This window comes from Carassius gibelio, chromosome B8 (genome assembly GCF_023724105.1).
Source record: "Carassius gibelio isolate Cgi1373 ecotype wild population from Czech Republic chromosome B8, carGib1.2-hapl.c, whole genome shotgun sequence".
In the NCBI taxonomy this organism is placed as follows: Eukaryota; Metazoa; Chordata; class Actinopteri; order Cypriniformes; family Cyprinidae; genus Carassius; species Carassius gibelio.
Genome location: NC_068403.1, coordinates 7,607,569 through 7,630,767, shown reverse-complemented (window position 1 = coordinate 7,630,767; position 23,199 = coordinate 7,607,569). Strand labels below are relative to the sequence as shown.

At 36.3% G+C, this 23,199-nt stretch overlaps 1 protein-coding gene across 3 annotated transcripts in view; it reads left to right on the top strand.

Moving 5' to 3' along the window:
• The window catches only part of fibcd1a (fibrinogen C domain containing 1a), a 118,240-nt gene that overhangs the window by 35,639 nt on the left and 59,402 nt on the right, over window positions 1-23,199 (top strand). For all 3 annotated transcript variants that reach the window (XM_052564258.1, XM_052564257.1, XM_052564256.1), the window contains 3 exons: window positions 8,779-9,258; window positions 20,844-21,009; window positions 21,290-21,426. In XM_052564258.1, the coding sequence (XP_052420218.1) occupies window positions 8,779-9,258; window positions 20,844-21,009; window positions 21,290-21,426 (783 nt within the window). The remainder of the gene's footprint in view (window positions 1-8,778; window positions 9,259-20,843; window positions 21,010-21,289; window positions 21,427-23,199) is intronic.

Here is a 23,199-nt window from a genome sequence, read left to right as displayed (position 1 = left end):
TGATGTATGTGAAATCAAACATGCTAGCAGTTCAAAAATTGAAGCTAAGTGAGTGAGTCTGGGAAGTTGTGGCCTAATGGTTAGAGAGTTGGGCTCCCAATCGAAAGGTTGTGAGTTCGAGTCCTGGGCTGGCGTGAATTGTGGGTGGAGGGAGTGCATGTACAGTTCTCTCTCCACCTTCAATACCACGACTTAAGTGTCCTTGAGCAAGGCATCGAACCCCCAACTGCTCCCCGGGCGCCGCAGCATAAATGGCTGCCCACTGCTCCGGGTGTGTGTTCACAGTGTGTGTGTCTTCACTGTTCTGTGTGTGTGCACTTCGGATGGGTTAAATGCAGAGCACAAATTCTGAGTATGGGTCACCATACTTGACTGAATGTCACTTTGACTTTTCACTTCACAATCAGAAGGGATTTTGATTCAAGAAAAAAAATCAGTTAATGAGAATCAAAAAGAATACATCCCATTTCTAGAACCAAAACTAACAGAAATCATTCACCTTTTTTTAGTTCCGAATAAGACCTCTTTCTCGGTTGTCAACCCTAATGAATATAAATAACCTTTATTCTGAATGTATGCTGTTAGTAGGTCAAGTTATGTACACATTAGCAGATGCTTTTTTTGTCTGTCTGGTATTGGTTTTCTGCTGAAGCATTGAAAACTTTAAAAGGTCACTCATCAAGACCCGTACAGTAGTTAATGAATACCCAGCACTCTTAAATCAGGAAGATCTGTACCTTAGGGGAAAAAGTAAACAACTACATATGTCTGACCGCCAGCCTGTTTATTTCACCCTCCCAATGTATGTGCACAGCTGGTAGAGCATCTTTCTAACTTAAGCTCTTATAAGAAGATTAGGTCGTGCCTAGATTAGAGCCTTGAGGCACCCCAATATTTCAGCAAGAGCTGTAGATTTGTATTGCAAGATAAAATAACCCCTGAGCTAAAGCAAATATTGTGGTAAACATTATCAAGTTTGTTATCAGGTGCTTGACCGGAAGTGCTGTCCATCTGCCTGTAATGTAAAAACATTATTAAATGTTTATATTTAAGCCCTTTTTCATCTCTTTAGTGAGGACATTAACTTCTATCTCAAGAAGATCTCCGTAACATATATTAACAAACTGGCTGTGCAAATGTTGACATACTTGTGTTCTTTTCGGTTTAGCAATTTTTGAAGGTCGACTGACCACTGGTACAAATACTAAGGTAAAAAATGTAGTTTTAAGGTCATCTTTGCAACAACATTATGGTACATATTAGAACATATGATACCTAAAAAGTGACTTTTAAAGCTTTGGCCTTACAATGAAGCTAAGCTGAACAGACTGTGAATCACTATAGAATCTGCCTGCAACCTTGCTGGCTGTTCATTGTATTAAAAACCCTTTAGAATACATGCATTCATTGAAAAACCAATATAAACCTGAGGCAGTTCACAGTCTCATGGTTTGTAATTGGCAGAGCTGCATTTATAAGATTAGAAGGACACACAAATGAAATGAGGTTCAGGGTTGTTTCTTAGTATTGATTGCATTATGATTAAACTATATGTGTCTCAAGGGTAGGGTGCTGACCCTTCCAAAAAGAGAGTCCTATTTTTCAGGAACAGAGAGAAGACCATTTTCCTTGGTATCTCAACTTCTATTACCTACAGTTAAACTAATGGTGAGCGAAACCACCCAGAGGAAATTTTATTGCTTGGAGGTTGCTTTTTCATAGCTCTGGAGACTTAATGGAGTTCTTCAATTATATTTAAACTTTTTCTCAGATGTTTCTCTTAATTTGTTTAGGCCTTGAAAACGACAACAACAAAAAACAAAAAAAACAACAACAGAAGAACCCAGCCAAGTGGTTAGATGATGTGAATTTTAGAGGAAAACAAGATTGTTTAATTAAGTTGAGAAAGCCTTTTAAAATAAGTCTGAATTGAGGTAGCCAACAGCATGCAGAATTGTAATTTCAATTTAGATATTTGAGTTTATAAACTGTATTTTAAATTTCAGGTAATATTTTTCTCAATATTTTATATTTTATCCTTTCTGTCTTTCCCATTCAAATTACAGAATAACTTCCTGTGGCATTTGACCAATTAAAGGGATAGTTCACCCAACAATTAATGTTTTGTGATTAATACTCATCCTCATGTCATTCCAAACTCATAAGACCTTTGTTTATCCTCGGAACACAAATCAAGATATTTTTGATAAAATCTGAGAAGTGCATAGACAGCATTGAAACTACCACCTTCAAGTCTCAGAAACATAGTAAGGAAATTGTTAAAATTGACATCTGTGGTTTAACTGTAATTTTATAAGGCTATGAGAGTACTATTTTGTGTGTAAAGAAAACAAAAATAACAACTTTATTCAAAAGTTTCTTCATTCATGTGTATGCATTCCTCTCTTTGCAAACAAGCTGCAGTACATCCGGTTTCTACTTCTGAATTCTGGCTCCTGCATCAGCAGCACCACATGCGTTCATGGTAATCTCGTGAATGTGCAGTGAAGACAAACACGGAAGAAAAGCATTTTTGTAGCTTCATAAAATTAGAGTTGAACCACTGATGTCATATGGACTATTTTAACGATCTCCTTAAGTTCATATATTTCATCCAAAATATCTTAATTTGTGTCTTGCTAGTTTGGAACGACTTAAGGGTGATTAAGTAATGACAGATATTTCATTTTTGAGTTCTTCATTTCTGGATTTTGCACAACTCTGAATCAGAGTATATCTGAATTACTAGGGTGATTTTTCTCTAAACTTGCTCTCCATTAACTTCTATTTAACCTTATTGTTGTCATTTAGTGATCTTGCTTTAATTTTGCTTTGTTATAGCCAGGCGATGCGTTCTTTCTTGTGCATTTTCTTTTGTTGGAAACCACTGTCAAGAGAACTCGACACCTCACCTACATCTCCCCGAGTAAGCAATCACCGGCTCTGTCATGTGACATTCCCAGGATGTCAATGCGCTTGACCTCCCTCTTAGTACCTGCAGCTGGTATCTATGTCAATCTGCTGTAGGTCTTACAGGTCTAAAAAGGGCGTTGGAAAAAATGTGGCGTTTTTTGTTCGCCGGCTCCCCTGTTTCACCTCTCCTCATTCAAGAGCCTCGTCTCAGCACGACAGATAAAAAGCCCTTATCAAATATTGTCTGCGCTCAGCTAAGCGTGGCCCTCTAATCTCAACCTGTGTCTGCTCAGGGGGCATCTGAATACCTGCTGCCCACTAGACTGTGAGAGGGAAGTAAAGGTGCGTAGACGCCTCAGAAGACGTCCACGGTCAGGGTCTACCGTCTAGTTAAGATGCAGGTCGTGGAACAGTGACCGAATGTTTTCGAGCCCTCGGTTTTTCTTCTAAACACCCGTAGAGAGGCTCTATCACAATAAAGAGGAGCAAGATTGATGGTTTGCGTGTATTTCTCACAGGGCTGCTCTGGAAGAAAAGCCAGGTCTCGCCCATGTCTTTGTTGTCACACGGCGGTTTTGTGATACGCTCTCAGCAGAGGGGTCAGATATAAGCCCAGCTAATTCCTGCAGACAGCAGGTATTGTTGCTTTATTGTAACAAATTGATCTGAGACCTGCTGCTGCATGATGAAGTAGGCCAGAGTCTTTTGTGCACATTAATTATCTTTAAAATAAATATGACAATGCTTATGCTCGGTGTGGGAATAGGACCCTCTTCACCAGGCTGCACTTGTGCTTTTGTTCATAGGTGTCTTGTACAGAGATACTTTATCACACAACTATGGAAATACAATATGCTCTGCAAAATAATGTATCCGTTACTCAGGGACAGAACACAGGCATCGTAAATTTAGATGTGTTTTACTGGAACTTTTGCATGAGAGCAGGGGCTGTGTTATTCACCGCAATGACTGCTAAATCAACATCTCAGAGGGTATATGGATTGATATTGCATTTGTGGTTGTGTGTTTGCGTATGTGTGAGTGTATAGCACTTGGTGATTTGACTTCACATGGAAATGTAGTACCACTTCATTTACATTTACATTTACTTATTTGGCAGAAGCTTTTCCATAGAAGCTTAAAATGCATTCAGATTATTATTTTTTTCCAGTGCATGCTCTTCCTGTCAGACCCATGACCTTGGTGTAGCTAGCGTCACACTCTGTTGTTGATTAATGGCTATATGTTCAGTTGTGCCATCACTGTATCTTAGTTCTTTGAACATGCATGTGGACATATGGTTGCAAACAATTTTTTGCTTCGGTTTCAATTGGTTAAAAATCAGGTAACTATTATTTTTCAATGTACTTTTTAAAAATAATTTATCATTTGTATATTTTTGCTCTCTTGTTTTTCTGAATATTTTGTATAAATTTAGTTACCCTTGTAGGGAAGGCCACACTGTGCCCACTGGAGAATGCAGTCTGCATGACCGGTGTCTAAAGCACGTGTGAGACAATGCCAGTATATTGGTCCACCTGGCCCATGCTGTCATAGGCGGGATGCCCGGAAATATATGAGTGCGCCTGCTGAGTCTTAACCACACAAATCTTGATGTCTTCAGGAGCCATCTATTTGAAATGTGTGATTGACCAGGGCGGATGAGCGTTATGGAGCGTGTGTGCCTCCATGCCCAAGGTTTCTGACACTTGAGGACACATATGTTCTATGCGTCACGTTTCTTGGTCAGGATCTTGGATCTTGTGCGATCAGTGTTTGAGGGTTCTGAACATGCTCATTTTGAGTGTGTCCGATGAGAAGCTCCATTTGCGTTCGTCTCTCTTGTGTATCCAGGCTTATATGGCTCACATAGCATAGCTGTCTGAGGATAGTTGTACTCTTAACTTGGGTGGGATGTTCCCCTTGATCTAATCAGGTTCCATATTTCTGCCAAGTTGTGTGTACATCTGTTGCTTCCTTTGCTCCCCCACCAGTTGGACAGGAATGTGTTCCTCAGTGTGGAGCAGCTTGGAGTTTCCTAGAAGGGGAACGTCTTGGGTTACGCATGTAACCATGGTCCCCCTGAGAGGGAACGAGATCCTGGCACCCTCTCCATGCCTTTGGCCTGCCTGTTTAGACAGCTAAGTGGATGACGTATTCAGCAGGTGCCCTTTTAAGTGTGACGTGATATACAGCCAAGTATGGTGACCCATACTCAGAATTCGTGCTCTGCATTTAACCCATCCAAAGTGCACACACACAGCAGTGAACACACACACACACACTGTGTGTTCACACACCCGGAGCAGTGGGCAGCCGTTTATTCTGAAGCACCCGGAGAGCAGTTGGGGCTTCGGTGCCTTGCTCAAGGCCCCACAGTCATGGTATTGCCGGGGCGCGAGACTCGAACCCACAACCCTAGGGTTAGGAGTCAAACGCTAACCACTAGGCCACAACATTTTATACTTCCAGGCACCCCACCTATAACGTCATGGACCAGGTGGACCAATAGATGACATTGACATTGATTCACACGTGCTTCAGATATCGGTCATGCAGACTGCATTCCCCAATGTCCACCCTAGGGGGTGCAGCATCTCGTTCCCTCTCGGGGAACCATGGTTACATGCGTAACCCAAGACGTTTTAATTGCACATTTTAAAGCAAGTTTAACATATGATGAAGAACATGAGAAAGTTACATAAAAACGAGAATAAATAATATTAAAAACAAAATGCTAAATATACATTTAAATTATGTATTATTAACTACTTAGTTCAAAATTGACAAATAATAATAAAACAATGAATGTCATTTTTGTCTTTTAATGTAAAAACAAATGTAATATTTCTACTCCACCTATTATGGCCAATTGTTCAGATATCTGTTTACCAACATATTTACTGGCCTAAGCACAAAAAATATTTTTTTATTCACCTGACCTGAAATATTCCTTACTGCTGATCCCTGTAAATATCTTATTGCAGCTGTGTGCTGCTTCAGCCTTGAGTGTCAGTGATTTAATATCAATCATAAATGGCACATGGGCATTGAGTCACTCTGGCATATATGTAAAAGTGTGACAAATAAATACACAAAATGTACTCGAAGCTCACGATAGGGACCAACACCCGCTGTCAAGTGGAATATTGAAGTGGCACTTGAATAACAGCGGGGCGAGCGATGCAGGCTCCCGCTGAATAAAAAGACATGGCAAAATGATAAGCAAGGCCTCTCCAGTGCCTCCGTGGCATTCCCTAGTTTCCCATCAAATGTTCTTCACTTCATTTGTTGTTATATCTGCGATTGTTACCGAATGCACACACACACATCCGCACACTGGCACATACTAGCATAGATGAGAGAGTTGTCAACTCTGGGCACTTAACCAAACCGTAATATTGAGCTGTAAGGCTTATGTCTGTTGTTTCTAGTCTTTTGCCCTGTGGGGATTTGCCTTCCTAGATCCTCAAAGGAAACACTGCTCATCTTGTCGTTTATATTCCAGCCCACCACTTGGGCCCTGGGCAATCACAGAAATCAGTGTAAAGTGTTCACAAACGATCTACTGCCACTCCTCTTTCTAATGTACACTGGTTCTGGCTTTATGCTACATTTTTAATGCACAATAAGAACAACAGAATCTTACTTGTATCTCAACCTCATTTTTGAAAACGTATGTATGTCTTATGTTTGAAAACAGTGCATTTAAAGTAGGGCTGTCAATTGTGTGATACAAAAATGAACGCAATTAATCATGGCTCCTACCCAACTTGAATGCAGAATTGGAAAAATTATATTTTGGAAATAAACAGAATTATGAAGTATTATTAAGTTATAATATCATAACATTATAACAGACCCCTTTCGAGGAGAGACCTTCACGATCACGGGACCCAACGCAACAGAGTGCGGCACGGAACACTTGATGGGCGAGTGCTGGTGTGTGTGTGCGGGATGCAGAAGAATAATTAGGGTGTATTCATACTAGGTAATCTTAACCGTGCCCAAGCCTGTTTGAACCCCAAAGCCTGGGTCATTTGACTAGCGTGACGCAGGGGAACTATTTATTTAGCCGTCCCTAGCTTGGTTGGAAAAGGTGGTCCAGAGCGTGGTTCAGGTACAGTATATGAAGATCATTGAGTGTGAGTGCTAGCATAACTTATGATGCATGCAGCATGATAGCATAAACATTTCTGAGCAGCAAGAGTGATAGATATGTAAAGTGAAGAGGACTGTGTGTCACCGTGTCCCAAACGACTGAAAATAATACATCACAAATTTAAAAAAACAGTACTCCACTGTGCTTAGTGAGAGCACTTCTCTGCTGTTCATAGTAGATTTTTATTCTTTCCCCTAAATCGGATTTTATTGTATATAAGTTTTTGTACATGAACTAGTTTGTACATACTATTTTAACGTGTAAGTTACTGTTTCTTTGTAACTATCTGTGAAATCTACTTACAATTTACTTACAAATTGTACTAATATAGGTTTTTTTTTATCAGCATATCAAGTACGCAATCATTGCATTATCTCAAATTCTAGCACTAATTTACAGTGTTTTCACTATTATGAAAATATGCATTGACATGGCTTTTTTATTTTATTGGATAATCTGTGTAAATTGTACTTATTTTGATTTCTAGGAAACATGAAAACATCTGTGTAGTTTCCGAAGGGCAGTACTAAATGAAAAAAAATACAATATTTGAACAAATGAACAACATGTTCAAAAGTTTGCACTTCTAGCTCTTAATGCACTATGTTTCCTTCTTGAGTGACAGCGATGTTTCCACCTTTTGTAAGAGTTGAGTCCTCCATCAGTTGTCTTCATTGTGGGAAGATGGATCTCAAAATCTTAGTCACTGCTAAGGGTTCAGTTATGCAGAAATGCATTTTACTTGAAGAACTGTGGGCAGTTTAACTGCTCAGGACAAACAAGGGACTCAGGAACACCTTTCAAAACATTTTGTTGATTCTACAACACAGTATTAAGATCCAAGGGTATGTGAACTTTTGAACTGGTTCATTTACGTAAATGTTGTTATTATTTTGCCTTGGCGGACTCTATGTAAACATCAGTGCTGATTCAGGACAGTAGTAAATAAAAAAAACATGCATTTTCTTTAATCAACACATTTTGTTAAAACTTTTAACATCTTGTATATACTACAAAGGGTATGTATGTAAATTCATGAATGAGTAGTATTTTAGCTTTCTTGCTGTTCATAATACAGTACATTTACTGTGAACCAAACAGCGCACTCAAAATGAAAATGTAATTACCCACAATATCAGTTTTCATTTGCCACAATTCTTTATCATAACATTCCCAATTCAGAAAATCTGGGCTCAGAGAAAAGTCCAGAATTTCCTACTAGAATATTATCATCCTGACTTAAATGATTTGGAGCAGGGGATGATGATTAGGTCTTAGGCAACCGTGCAAACATAATTTATTTTCCGTATTTTATAAACACCTTTGTGAAAAGCCTGAATTTATGCATTCGGTAGTCTTCAGGTATTACATAATAGCAGATTAAACTTTCAAGAAGCATCTCCATGCATGTTTAATGCTCAACAGGGATTTTTAGAAATTTGTAAGCTGCAGTTGTGGGGAACCTACTTTTGAATCTGTGTTATCGGTGTATGTCAGATTTGATATGGCCTCCTGCAAGTTTAATCGGCATGTATTACTTATACATCAGCTTTACAGAGTTCTGTTTAAGATTAAAATGAAAAAAAAAAAAACATACACACATTTCTGACTGTCTTCGACGTGCTGGTCATTTTAATGCTTCTTTTCAGACTTGTGTTTTATTTCTGTATGCTAATGTGTCTGATCTCTCTGTTTTTCTACAGAGGATGAGCTGTAGCTATCTCCTATGCACCATCTTGCTCTTTGTTGCTGTGTTACTGGCTGTCACAGTAACTGGGATCATCCTTCTGATGAACCATTACCAAGCACCCAGTGGCCCGGACGGCCCCCCTCTCATCAGCACCAACCAGGATGAGGGTAATGCCCTGGTAACTATCGAGAGAGGTGACGGCTCCCGCATCAACATCTTCATTGACCCCAACTGCCCCGACTACAACAATAACTTCCTGCGTCTGGAGGGTGTGCAGACCTCGCTGCTGCACTCGCTCACTGACCATGACACTGATCTAAAGTCAGTGAAAGGGCAAGATCGGGCACTGCTTGTTAAACTGGCCGAGGAGGTGGCCAAGCTGTCCGCCCATGCCAGTCAGTTGAAGATGGAGTACAACGCGCTGAGACAAGGCCAGAGCAACATTGGACAGGAGCTCAGCACCCTGCAGACCGAACAGGGCCGACTTATTCAGGTTAGTTATTCAGGTAGTTAGTTAGTTCGAAATTTTACTGGTGCTCCAAGAGTAGACCCAACCATCAGGCTGAAACTAAATTGTCCCCTGTAGTTGCTGCATTATCCACAAAGCCAAATTCCAGTGTGTACCAAGTCTGAATTTCTGGCATGAAGAACTTAGAAAACAAGATTTTAAAATCCATCAATGCTGGGAGGATTCACAATGAATGAATGGTGCCGTTGATAGTGCTGTTTAATTTGCATGTGTTGTTTGCATTGTTTTAGCGCCTGATTTGAAAGGATTTATGCAAATGCGCCATTTTTCAGGCTGGTTCTGATTATGAGGTTGTTGGGTGATGCTGCACACCATGTGATCTGGCATAATTTGCTGGGACTGTACAGCCTTGCCTAACCACTGCGGTCCAGGTACCTGACTCGGCTCATTCACCTCACTGGTCTGGATATGCTCCTGGTTATAATGGAACAGCTATTCTAAATTTGGTTTGCCATCTGCTCTCTGTGGATGTTAATATTGCCAGGCTCAAGAGCTTTTTTTTTACACAGGAAAAGCCATGTTTATATATATATATATATATATATATATATATATATATATATATATATATATATATATATATATATATATATATATATATATATATATATATATATATATATAAAAGTGAAAGTGAAAGTGATGTGACGTGACATTCAGCCAAGTATGGTGACCCATACTGAGAATTTGTGCTGTGCATTTAACCCATCTGAAGTGCACACACACAGAGCAGTGAACACACACACACTGTGAACACACACCCGGAGCAGTGGGCAGCCATTTATGCTGTGGCGCCCGAGGAGCAGTTGGGGGTTCGATGCCTTGCTCAAGGGCACCTAATTCGTGGTATTGAAGGTGGAGAGAGAACTGTACATGCACTCCCCCCACCCACAATATATATATATATATATAGTTCAGACCAAAAGTTTGGACACACCTTCTCATTCAAAGAGTTTTCTTTATTTTCATGACTATGAAAATTGTAGAGCCACACTGAAGGCATCAAAACTATGAATTAACACATGTGGAATTATATATGGAATTATATAGCCCTTGATGCCTTCAGTGTGGCTCTACAATTTTCATAGTCATGAAAATAAAGAAAACTCTTTGAATGAGAAGGTGTGTCCAAACTTTTGGTCTGAACTGTATGTCTGTTGTGATGGACAATGTATAATAATGAAAGCTTTATTGTTCATGCCGAATATAGCCTGCAGGAAAAAACTGTTTTTGTGGCTGGCTGTCCTGGTGGTCAGTGCTCTGATTCGCCAGCCAGAAGGCAACAGCTCAAAGAGAGAGTAGTCTGGGTGTGAGGGGTCCAAGGTGATTTTCTCAGCCCTTTTCCTCACTCTGGAGATCTAAAGATCTTGGAGGCTTGGTAGAGGGGCACCAATAATCCTCTCAACAGTCCTGACTGTCCGCTGTAGTCTCTTGATGTCTGATTTGGGTAGCTGAACCATACCAGACAGGATGTATGTGTGTGTATGTATGAATTTGCAGGCTGACTTTATTTCATATTAAAAGTAGGAAAACACAAAGCTTATTGTCATTATTTGATTTCAGATGCGCTACAAATAATGTTCAGTAAAGTTCACACATCAACAGAAAATAGCATAGAAGATTAGTCTTGAGATTTAAATATCCATAACAGTATTGATTAAAAACTAGAAGTTTGTTAATCCAGCACTTGTGTCCACAAAGCTGACAAATATTTCAGCAAAATATTGGTAATGGTTCTTATTTGTATCCATGTTACAAAACAGTTTTAGCTGATTAATATTTTGTGGTTGTGCACAATTCAAGTAATCCACATTGTCAATACAACCCAACTTTGATATACTGTATATTATGCTTCTGTGTGGCATCTTATTTCATGTGAACAGGCCTTGACACCTACTTGAAAACCACAATTTGCATTTTGCTGAACTTTTTACTGATAGCAGTTTTAAAGTAGTTTGGCTCAACTTTATAAGTACCATATCGCTTGCCTCTCCTTCACCTGTGTCATTATTATAAAAGCCTTCATCAGCACCGTCTGGATTGTCGAGACGAAAGACTGAAAGAGAATCACAAGCACCATTACTCACAAAATCAAGCGCACACTATGCAGCCGTATGCCAACATCCCCACTAGGCACACACCTCATTTTCACTGTGCATTTGAAGATGAGATGACAGAATTCATTGGAGCTCAGTGGTGTCAAACAGTGCAGGACTTTATTCGATGTGGCAGAACAAACATACATGTATATATTTAGGAAATATTTACTATTTTACTATTAAACATTTACCATATTTATATATGATTTATATGTAAATATGCATATATTTCTTATATATTCATCTGATTATACACAGTACACACACATATATTATGTTTACACAGACTTTTATTTTGGATGGGAATAATCTTGATTGTTTTTAATCGATTTTACAGTCCTAAATATTACATAATCATTTTATATCCAGAAATATTATCATATATATATATATATATATATATATATATATATATATATATATATATATATATATATTATGTACAGTTGTCTTTGTGTGTATATGACTGTGCTTTATTGAGATTGAGATTTGCTGATTTTTATTGAAAATATTTTCGATGTTAAAATAATATAATATAATATAATATAATATAATATAATATAATATAATATAATATAATATAATATAATAATTGCATTATCTCATTTAATGTCCACAAATATTATAAAATGTTTTATATTTGTTTTATTTGAAGATTTTTGCTTTTGATACATGCATATTATAATATATATAGTAGCATTTTATTATATTATATTATATTATATTAATATTATTCAAATATATATATATATATATATATATATATATATATATATATAAAATATACATTACTTACAGTTGTCTTTCTATGACTGTGTATATATTTCAATATGCTTTATCGTGATTCGGCTGTGCGGCTTTTTCCTGTAAAACATTTACAGTTCATACTTGTCTTATATGTTTTTTCAACATATTCTACAATATATTCTATCAAATCAGCTATTTCTATGTTTCCTAGTATCTCATAATAGTAGTTTTTAAACACCTTTTTTGGGGGGGATGTCTTGATAGTCTACTAAAAGTCTGAACAGTCTCTAAGTTGTGTAAGTTATGGCGTAATTGTCCATTTTTTTAATATATATATATTTATTAAAGTACCATAGGTGTCCTGTGTGTCTGATATGTGATAGCATCATTTCAGACCTGGCTCTGGAGAGCAGGAGACAGAATGAGAGACAGATGGGATCTACGGCCCCTACATTCAGATCAGCCAGTAAACTAAGACCATGCTTTCATTAGATTCCCTGGGCCAGACAATAAAAACACAGCCCCATCAATAGGGATGATTGGGTTGAGAAAAGGGGGTTGTATTCCTCGGCCTTGTGGAGTTTAGACTTTACAGACTGGTGATTTCATGGGAGCTTTTTATTATTTATCACAGAGTCAGAGATAACTTCATGATATGGATGGATTTCTCAGCCCAAGGGACACATACACTTGTCGTGGTTAGCTTGATGGGAGTTATAAACTGGTTTGCACACTCTCTCCTTGAAAACCGCAGGATAAATCTGAAAGCAAATATGAGGCCATTGAGTGGAATTACAGGAATACCGAATGAAAGTTCTGGAGGGTAATTTCAAAACTTAATTACAGATATACCATAATATCCTGGGCTCATGTGATTAGATCTGTCTATAACCTGTGTTTACTTAGCCTCTATATGAAATGAAGTGCATTATCTGCTCAGTGCTCACTAGAAAATAGTGGATTCGATATTTTATTTATTTTTTATTTATTCCTGTGATGGCAAAGCTGAATTTATAGCAACCATTACAAGATCCACAAAAATCATTTTCATCTTAATATTTTTTTTTTCAGGTTTATTTGATGAATACTTGAAATAGAAGTCTTTTTTTATTGTTAATGTTTTTACTGTCTCTTTTGATCAATTTAAAGCATTCTTGTTAAATAGAAGCATCAGTTTCTTCCGAATTTTTGGAACTGTTGAACTGGTAAATATCGTAATATTTTGCAGTAAACTTAAATTATGTTCGCACTTATCACATTACTTAATGGAATTATCAATTTATCTAATCCTAAAACAACATTATTTTTGTGTTGTTTACGAGTTGTCAGATCTTGCAGTTTGTTTCATCCAGTGAGTCCATGGCTTAGATGTAAAAAATGAATGTAATTTTTTTTTTTTTTTCGGAACCAAGGCTGCTGAAAAGTGGCTGGTTGGGGTATTTGGAATCTCTTTATTTTAACAATTCCAGTTTTTACCACTAGTGGTGCAAAAATCCCATGTTCGACCTTTGATCGTTAGAAGGCTTTCTTCCAGTGACAATGGAGTTGCAGAGATGCTAAGTAAATCTATCCTCGGGGTGTCTTTGAAGGATGGATAAAGGTTTCTTTTGTGGATCCCAAGGTGTTAGCAATCTGACTCTGCAGAAGCCCTGGATCATTAATGAGGTTGGCTGAATCCAGGCCTCCTTAGTCATTATCCCACCTCAGTGCTCCCGAGAAACTAGAACACGGGGAACATGGTGACGCATTGGAGTAAATATGCCACTTTTATAGCATAACTTCCACAAAATGTGTTATACAGTGAGGGCCAAAGGTATAGCTTCCTCACTGTTGAACCCCATTGCGTAAACTCTTTAAAAAAGTGATTTTCACAGCAGTTTCATTGGAGAACCTGCTCTTTTTTTGTTCCCCAAAGAACGCGTTAGTGAGCAGCTTTTGAAAGACCTATTTTTAATGTGAACATTTAAAAAATCTAAATAAACTTTTTCCACTGAAAATAATATTTAATGCAATAAAAAGGTCCCACGGATGTTAAAAGAACACACATTTACTTACCATCAGGCAATCCAAGATGTAGATGACTTTGTTTCTTCACTGGAACAGATTTGGAGAAATTTAGAATTGTATCACTTGCTCACCAGTGGATCTTCTGCAGTGAATGGGTGCCATCAGATTAAGAGTCTAAACAGCTGATAAAAACATCACAATAATTCATAAATAATTCACTTGACTCCATCTGATCTGTTAATGTCTTGTAAATTGAGAATATGTTTTTAACTTAAAACCATTGCTTCCATAATAATGCTTTCTCTGTTGAACAAGCCATCTCATCTGAATCAGGAGAGAAATATTCACAGATCAAGCACCATTTACAGGCAGAAACAGTTCATTCTGATGTGATCTTTTCACTGGAGGAATTGTTATGGATTATGGACTTGTATTTTGGCCAGAAGTGACAGTTTAAAGCTAAAACATCCTATTGGTGGATTTATTCATTACCAAGATGCCGTTTTAATTTCACAAGACATAAATTTATGGACTAGAGTGGTTTGGATTACGTGTGGATTATTATGATGTTTTGATGTTATGTTATGATGTACCAGCTGTTTGGACTCTCAATCTGACGGCACCCAATCACTGCAGAGGATCCATTGGTGAGCAAGTGATACAATGCAACATTTATCTGATCTGTTTCCATGAAGAAACAAACTATATCTACATCTTGGATGGCCTGAGAGTGAATAGATTTATGTTTTTTGTGTGGGCTATTTCTTTATAGGTTTCATATACCATAGATACTGATAGATAACAATTTTTAAAGAGTGTGAACTATTCAATTCAGTAATTAATCAAACTTTAATCTCTGTATTTCTATTGCAAAGTCAGCTCAAGCTATATTAAATCGTCATTTTTAAATTGCTGCATGTTGTTAACTTTCATGGAATATAATTGGTTTCCGGTATAAAGCACAAGTACCTGGCATCTCCCTCTGCTCGTTAAGACCGGAGCGCTCACAACTAGGTCACTGCCACGGCTGCAGAGTTGGCAGCACATCTGAGGTGGCAGGAGATCAGTAACATGCATTTGGGAAAGTAGTTTGCACCTCACTATTCCACTTTAACAGCATCTTAACACCAGTGTTCAGTGTGTCATGAAACCTGGATTTTGTAAAGGGCAGGTACCCTCTGACAGTCTTTTTTTAAACCCTATTTGGTCTTGCAGGAGAACTTATTAGTCCTTCTACAGGACCTTATTAAAACTCTCTTGTTAATTATGAGTGTAGGCTCATTAGTGCGGTTGCCCGGGGAGATTGCTCTGCGGCCTTTCTTTATTTGTGATAAACTTTTGGCAAAGAGACCACTTTCTTTTGGCCTTTGCTTTGGAAGGTGGGTGGAGGAAGGAAATGTTGACTCATCTGTCAGCTAGACTTTGAAATTAATACATGCTGACACTTTCCCTTTTCTCCTGGCAAAACCGCATCTGTCGTCTGCCGTGAATCGCTAGGATGGTGTCTCGAATGAACGATCAGTTTAGACTTAACTTTTTTGTGATTGTTGTTATGCCTTGACAATGACATTGTTGTTAATTATTTGATTATTTAATTATGACTTCACTCTCTTTCAAAAGAATTTTAGTGACAAAGTAGATTATGGAAAATTATTGTTATGTTTATGTTATATATATATATAATTTTCCATAATCTACTTTGTCACTAAAATTCTTTTGAAAGAGAGTGAAGTCATAATTAAATAATCAAATAATTAACAACAATGTCATTGTCAAGGCATAACAACAATCACAAAAAAGTTGTGACAAAAATCCATGACACACTGAACACACACACACACACACACACTCTATTTCTTTTCCCGATGACCTTTAATTCGAAATACTACAATTTCTAACTATAATCTGGATTATATTTTATACATTCATATTTTATTTATATATGTACTATTTTATTTATTTCTTTATTTATTTGTAAATTTTTGAGTACAGTATTTGTACTATTATTTGAACACTAATCTCACACATAAACATGTACTGCATTAGAAAACAAAATAACTAAACCATAATATACATATGACAATGACATAATACATTTAAGCATAATTTATATGTTCAAAGATGTCCACATTTTTTTTGGCCATTTTATATTATAATTTATAGGTACATGTTGACTTCGCTATTAAATTAAGCCTGAAAAACTTAACAGCAGCGTTATCTGAAAGCTATAGAACCAGAGAATTTAAAATGAAAGCACAATCTATAGGAAAGATTGAGAATCTTGTGTTTCAGCCATTTGCATACTAAGAAAGTTTTGATATGTCAGCAAGTAGCACAATTTTTCCCTTTGGTCTCCTCCTGTTCGATTGTGCTTATTAATCTTTTGCCTTTGATCTATAATCAGTCATTTCCAAAACTGAGAGCTGTGTTCCAAACTTGGATGCATACTCTGTTGGCGAGGTTATTGATGATACGAAGTCTTGCGGAGGAAGCGCGTTGGAATATGTCTTTGATTAATGGAAGCCCCTCAAACAGGAAGCAGATTTCTTTTAAATAATGTTTATGCCATCGATGTTGGATATGACAAATGGGCCAGGCAGCACTTATTTAAAAGAGAGGCTATCTGTGTCTCTTTATCTGCTAAAATGTTTTGGCATGAGACTCTTAACCTCAGTTCAGCTTGCTTCATCATCTCTTAACTTGGTTTTAGAGCGATGGACGTATACAAACCTCGGGGATATGTGCAGTCAGTAGGTGCTCATGTGGCCGGTAATAGCTTACTACCTTATTACTCTTGCTGTTTCTGCAATATACAGTACAGGTATACAGGTATATTCACATAAAATACCTGCATGATACTACGTTTGCCTTATAAATCAGAGTTTACGGCATGAAATAAGACTTCCCACAATGAACTGCGGTTGACTTGATCTTCCAATTACAGTGTGATATACAATCAAGATATAATAATAATGTATCTCATTATTGACTCATTATTTGATTTAACTGTTAGACATTTAAAAAAAATATTTGATTAAAAATGCAAAATGGGTTTTATTTCCGAGATGCAATGTGGTGTTAATGTTTTTTACATTTACTGTATATAATTTTCTGTTTAAAATTTAATTGAATTTTCTAGTGTAAATATAATCAAAATGATCTAAATATACTGAGGACATGCATGCTCTTTTCCTCCATTTTTCTTCTGGAGGATGCACTTTTGCATTATATTTTACTGAAATTTTGAGTAGTACTTGGACATAACTCATTTATTCTCATTCATGTCTTTAACAATAAAACAAGAGCAGGATGACCTTGGTTTTTACATTTATGAAATGTTTGAATGAAGAGTCATCCTTGCTGCAAAAATGTGTTTCTGCAGTAGCTTGACTTTTTAACTGTCTGTGTCTAAAATCTTCTGAAATTATCTTTGATTTCACATGCACAGATAAATATGAAAGTTCTGTTTCTGTGGATACTCAAATGATAATACAACTAATTTATTATAATTGTTGTTGTTGTTATTATTTTGAATATCCATAATATGCTCATTAATAATTATTAAAATAAATAATTATTTTTTTTAGCATCATTTTTTCTGTCTGTATCTAAAATCACCCAAAAATTGTCTCTTTGGGCATGCACTTGTAAAAGTGATTGTTCTTTAAAAAATCTAAATAAAAATCTAAATAAAAAATAAAAATAAAAATATTTTTATTATTTATTTTTATAAAATTATATATATATATATATATATATATATATATATATATATATATATATATATATATATATATATATATATATATATATATATATATATATGTGTGTGTGTGTGTGTGTGTGTGTGTGTGTGTGTTTGTATGTGTGTGACTTATTTATATAACTTATAAACTTATATAAATAACTAATAATAACTATTTCTTCAATAGTTTTACTTCAATAATAACTGTCAGTATTTAAAAGAACCCAAATTTACCTTTGTTTAGACATGTGGATATTCAAAGAAAATTTAAATAAATAATAATACAATTAATAATAATAACACAAAATAAGATAAAATAAACAACAACAATAATAATAATTGTTATTATTATAATTATTATTATTATTATTATTTAATTTCCATGTTAATAATAATTCATACAAATACACAAATAATACAAATTATTCAATATTCAAAATTAGGTGCTTACCTGCGCTCAAATTCTGATAAATACAGGCAAACGCCAAATGGTTTACATTTTTGAGAAAAGGGAATATTGATGTTTACAAAAATGGGCAAATTCTGACTACTTCTCAAATATTTTGAATATGCATGTAAACAGTCTTTGAAACATTCAGCATGAAATAATGGCTACTGTTTGACATACCGACATACTCTTTGTTAACAAATATATGTATGCAGTAAACAATGCATTCTGTTCCAAACACAGCCATTGAAATTGATAGTTCAAGGTGAGTTTTGAAGGCCTGGATCTTTTAATTGGTCGTTTCCTGCTGTGTGCTTTAATGAAAGAGAGGCAATGTTGTAGTATGTGGTGACTGAGGTCTTGCGTTCTGTCGAGTGTGTGCCAAGAGGTTCGAGCCATTCGACAAATGGGTTTAGTTTGAGGTTATATCATGGAGTGCATTGTACTTTTAGGGACATGATGTTTTTTCAGACATGTGATGTTTTTCTTTTGATGCTGGATGGCCTCGTAATGATAGACGTGTTGCTATGGCAGCGTTTTGAGAGCTGCGAGTGCTAATGTCCTGACCATTCGCTCAGTGCGTCAGCCGTCATCAACTTCAAGCAAGTTCACACACACACACACACCAGCTCACACTTAGGTTGCAGTGTGACACAGCGACATATGCAGACATGCAGACTTGTTAACGACACACTCTCAAAGAACTCGATGCTCGTTCACACCCCAAAGGACAGCTTTACGCTTTCATGTGTCATAGGAAACAAGCTTCACTTTAGGGCTAATTTTTGCTAATCGCCAACCGAGCTTCCTACATCCTCAAGTGCCACGTTGATTCATGATGTTTGATGTGAGACACGAAGATCTGTCCTTGGAGAAAGGCGCACAGTTTGCCTCACTCAGAATTACGTTTTTTTCCCCCATTGAGGTGACCTGAACGGCTTTGCTGATGCAGGCAATAAAGAGAGCTGTCTGGGAAACTCAAACCGAGTGGTTTCCAGAGCCGCTGGCCGTGAGCCCGCTAGAATGAAGCGCTATCAGTGTTGTGCAGCACAGTGCACCTGTTACTTTAATGCAGTGCCGGGGACCACATGCTGATACAGAGACTCCATTGTTGTTATTGTTTAAGCCTGGCTTTTAGGAAAGGCCAAAGTCAACCAAAGCTCTGTTATAACGGCACAGAAACGCCAAAGAAATCATGTCCAAACCAGGTATGAAGCAACATGATTTTAGCACAAAAACTTTTTTCAGCAGTTTGATAATTAGAAATGTTTCTTGAGCAGCAAATCAGCATATTAGAATGATTTCTGAAGGATCGTGCGACACTGAAGTAATGATGCTAAAAATTCAGCTTTGCATCACAGACAATTATTTTAAATTGCAATATTTCATAATTTTTCTGTGGTTAATGTATTTTTTATTTTTTTTATCAAACAAATTCAACCTTGGTGAGCATAAGCGACTTATGAACACAAATTGTAATTCTTAAAAAATGTTTAACAGTAAATGTGTTTGTGAGTGATGTTTGTGTGTGTGTGTGTGTGTGTGTATATATATATATATATATATATATATATATACTGTATATATATATATATATATATATATATATATATATATATATATATATATATATATATATATACACACAAACACACACACACATTATTTGGTTAAATTTTGTAAGTATTTGTAGAGTAAATGTTAAATTAATGATTTTTTTATTAAAAACTATAAAAAAATTAAATTATAATTAATAGTATTACAATTATGTATATGTATATAATTTTTTTATATTTATATTTCATAAATAATAATTTTAAAGCATTAAAATATGTTTATATAAATAGTATTATATAGTAATTTTTTACATAAAACGATATATTTTAAAATAACATTTTGATTTCATATTTTAATGTTTGAAATAAAATATTTCAATTAAAATTAGTGATTTTTATGTTTTAATAAAAAAACTATTTAAAGATAAAACTATAAATAAAATACATTATAACACAAATTTGACAAATCCATTTCTATTTTCTAAATTCTAAATATATATTTATAAATAAATGAATGTATGTGCATGTGTGTGTGTGTATACATATGTTTGCAAAGCAGGGCTGTGCAAATAATCGATTGCGACGATCGCATGCATCTCGCAATATAGCACTCATTATCGCAGGTAAAACATCGCCGATAATGAACGCGATATACTAGCATAGCTTGTCAGTGAACTACGGCTCTGTATATTAAATGCCGCTCCATCTGAAAGCACGTGATGGAGATTTACTACTAATCACAGATGCACATGTTCATCACATTCGATTATTTACACAGCCCAATTGCAAAGTGATTCAGAATATTTTGACTCACTTTGTACAGTGGCTTTAGTGTTCTAATGGAATCGTCTGACTGATTCAAACATGCGAGTATGTAAGTCTTAAGTAAAAGAAATGAATCGTGTGTTCCTCTGTCCTTCTAACTTTCTCATGCTTTCTCTCTCCAGCTGCTGTCGGAGAGCCAGATCAACATGGTGAAAGTGGTGAACTCTGTGAGCGATGCACTCAGCTCTATGCAGAAGGAAACCGGAAACATCAAGAGCCGTCTCAAGGCAGATCTGCAGAGGGCTCCGGTGCGCAGTGTCCGGCCCAAGGGCTGCGCCGGTGGAGAAGGTAAAAAAACCCTCATTAGCCACATATTCTCAAGTCTCCAGCCAGCCCTAATGAATCCTAGAATGGTTTCACACATATTCCCTCATAAGCTTTCTAGCAGTGTGAAAGAGACATGCCACTGCTTAGACAGCAGGTGCGAGATGACAGATTTGGAGTCTGAATGCTTTCTTTTCTTACTCAGTACCTCAAACGGGTTTCTCAAAAAACAAAAAAACAGATGCATTTATGGCTCGGCGTGTACTGTAGATTGATGATGCTGGCATGTCGTGTCCTCTGGCAGGTTCCAGACCCAGGGATTGCAGTGACATCTATGCCAGCGGGCAAAGAGAGGATGGTATCTACTCTGTGTTCCCCACACATTACCCAGCAGGCTTCCAGGTCTTCTGTGACATGACTACTGATGGGGGCGGATGGACGGTGAGTTGCGCAATTCCCAAAGTCAGCATCGTACAGTACGCCGGCAGCTTGGGGCAAAATTTGGACGATGAATCCAGTCACCTCGGAGTTTTTTTTTATATATATATATATATATATCTGAATTGACTAAACAGACGTAGAAATAAAAATCACTAGTAATGAGTCACTCCATTAGGCATTGACTTGTTAAGTGTACGCTCCCACGCGTTAGTAAGCAGGTCACAGATACACGCATGAACGCATTCGCATGCACAAACACGCTTCAAACCGATGTTTCACAAGTGTACAGTTCATTACCGCAGCTGCATACAGAATAGACAGAGCAAACTATCTTTACCGAGAGCATTGTCTTCACGTTCGATGCACGCAGGAGAGTTTTAATTTCATGGTCTTTTGAATAAAAAGAAAGATAAGATATAAATAAGAGTATGTATCATGCTGTGATAGAAGAGTGCCAGTTGGTAAAGATTCTGCTGTGCCGTTTATGCCCAGCTTACATGCATTTAACAAGTCTGACAAGCAGAAAACTGTAGAGCGCTCTAAAATGTGTCACAGACAGGTGCTTCCAGCATTTTGGCCTACAATGTGAATGATTATTCAGTTGTTATTAATAATCTTATCATTAAAGTCCCAGCGCTCGATTTAACTTTATTTATTGGAGACTAGATTGATGATTCTATCTATCTATCTATCTATCTATCTATCTATCTATCTATCTATCTATCTATCTATCTATCTATCTATCTATCTATCTATCTATCTATCTATCTATCTATCTATCGTGTATTTGTTTGTTTTCTATCTATCTGTCTATCTTGCATACATTCGTTCTCTATCTATCTATCTATCTATCTATCTATCTATCTATCTATCTATCTATCTATCTATCTATCTATCTATCTATCTATCTATCTATCTATCGTGTGTTTGTTTGTTTTCTATCTATCTGTCTATCTTGCATACATTCGTTCTCTATCTATCTATCTATCTATCTATCTATCTATCTATCTATCTATCTATCTATCTATCATGCGTTCGTTCGTTCTCTATCTATCTATCTATCTATCTATCTATCTATCTATCTATCTATCTATCTATCTATCTATCTATCTATCTATCTATCTATCTATCTATCTATCTATCTATCTATCTATCGTGTGTTCATTCGTTCTCTATCTATCTATCTATCTATCTATCTATCTATCTATCTATCTATCTATCTCTCATGCGTCCGTTCGTTCTCTATCTATCATGCGTTCGTTCGTTCTCTATCTATCTATCATGTGTTAGTTCATCCTCTATCTATCTATCTATCTATCTATCTATCTATTTATCTATCTATCTATCTATCTATCTATCTATCTATCTATCTATCTATCTATCGTGCGTTCATTCGTTCTCTATCTATCTATCATGTTTGTTCATTCTCTATCTTATCTATCTATCATGCGTTCGTTCGTTCGTTCTCTATCTATCTATCTATCTATCTATCTATCTATCTATCTATCATGCGTTCGTTCATTATCTATCTATCTATCTATCTATCTATCTATCTATCTATCTATCTATCTATCTATCTATCTATCTATCATGCGTTCGTTCGTTCTCTATCTATCTATCTATCTATCATGCGTTCGTTCATTATCTATCTATCTATCTATCTATCTATCTATCTATCTATCTATCTATCTATCTGTCTGTCTATCTATCTATCTATCTATCTATCTATCTATCTATCTATCTATCTATCTATCTATCTATCTATCTATCTAT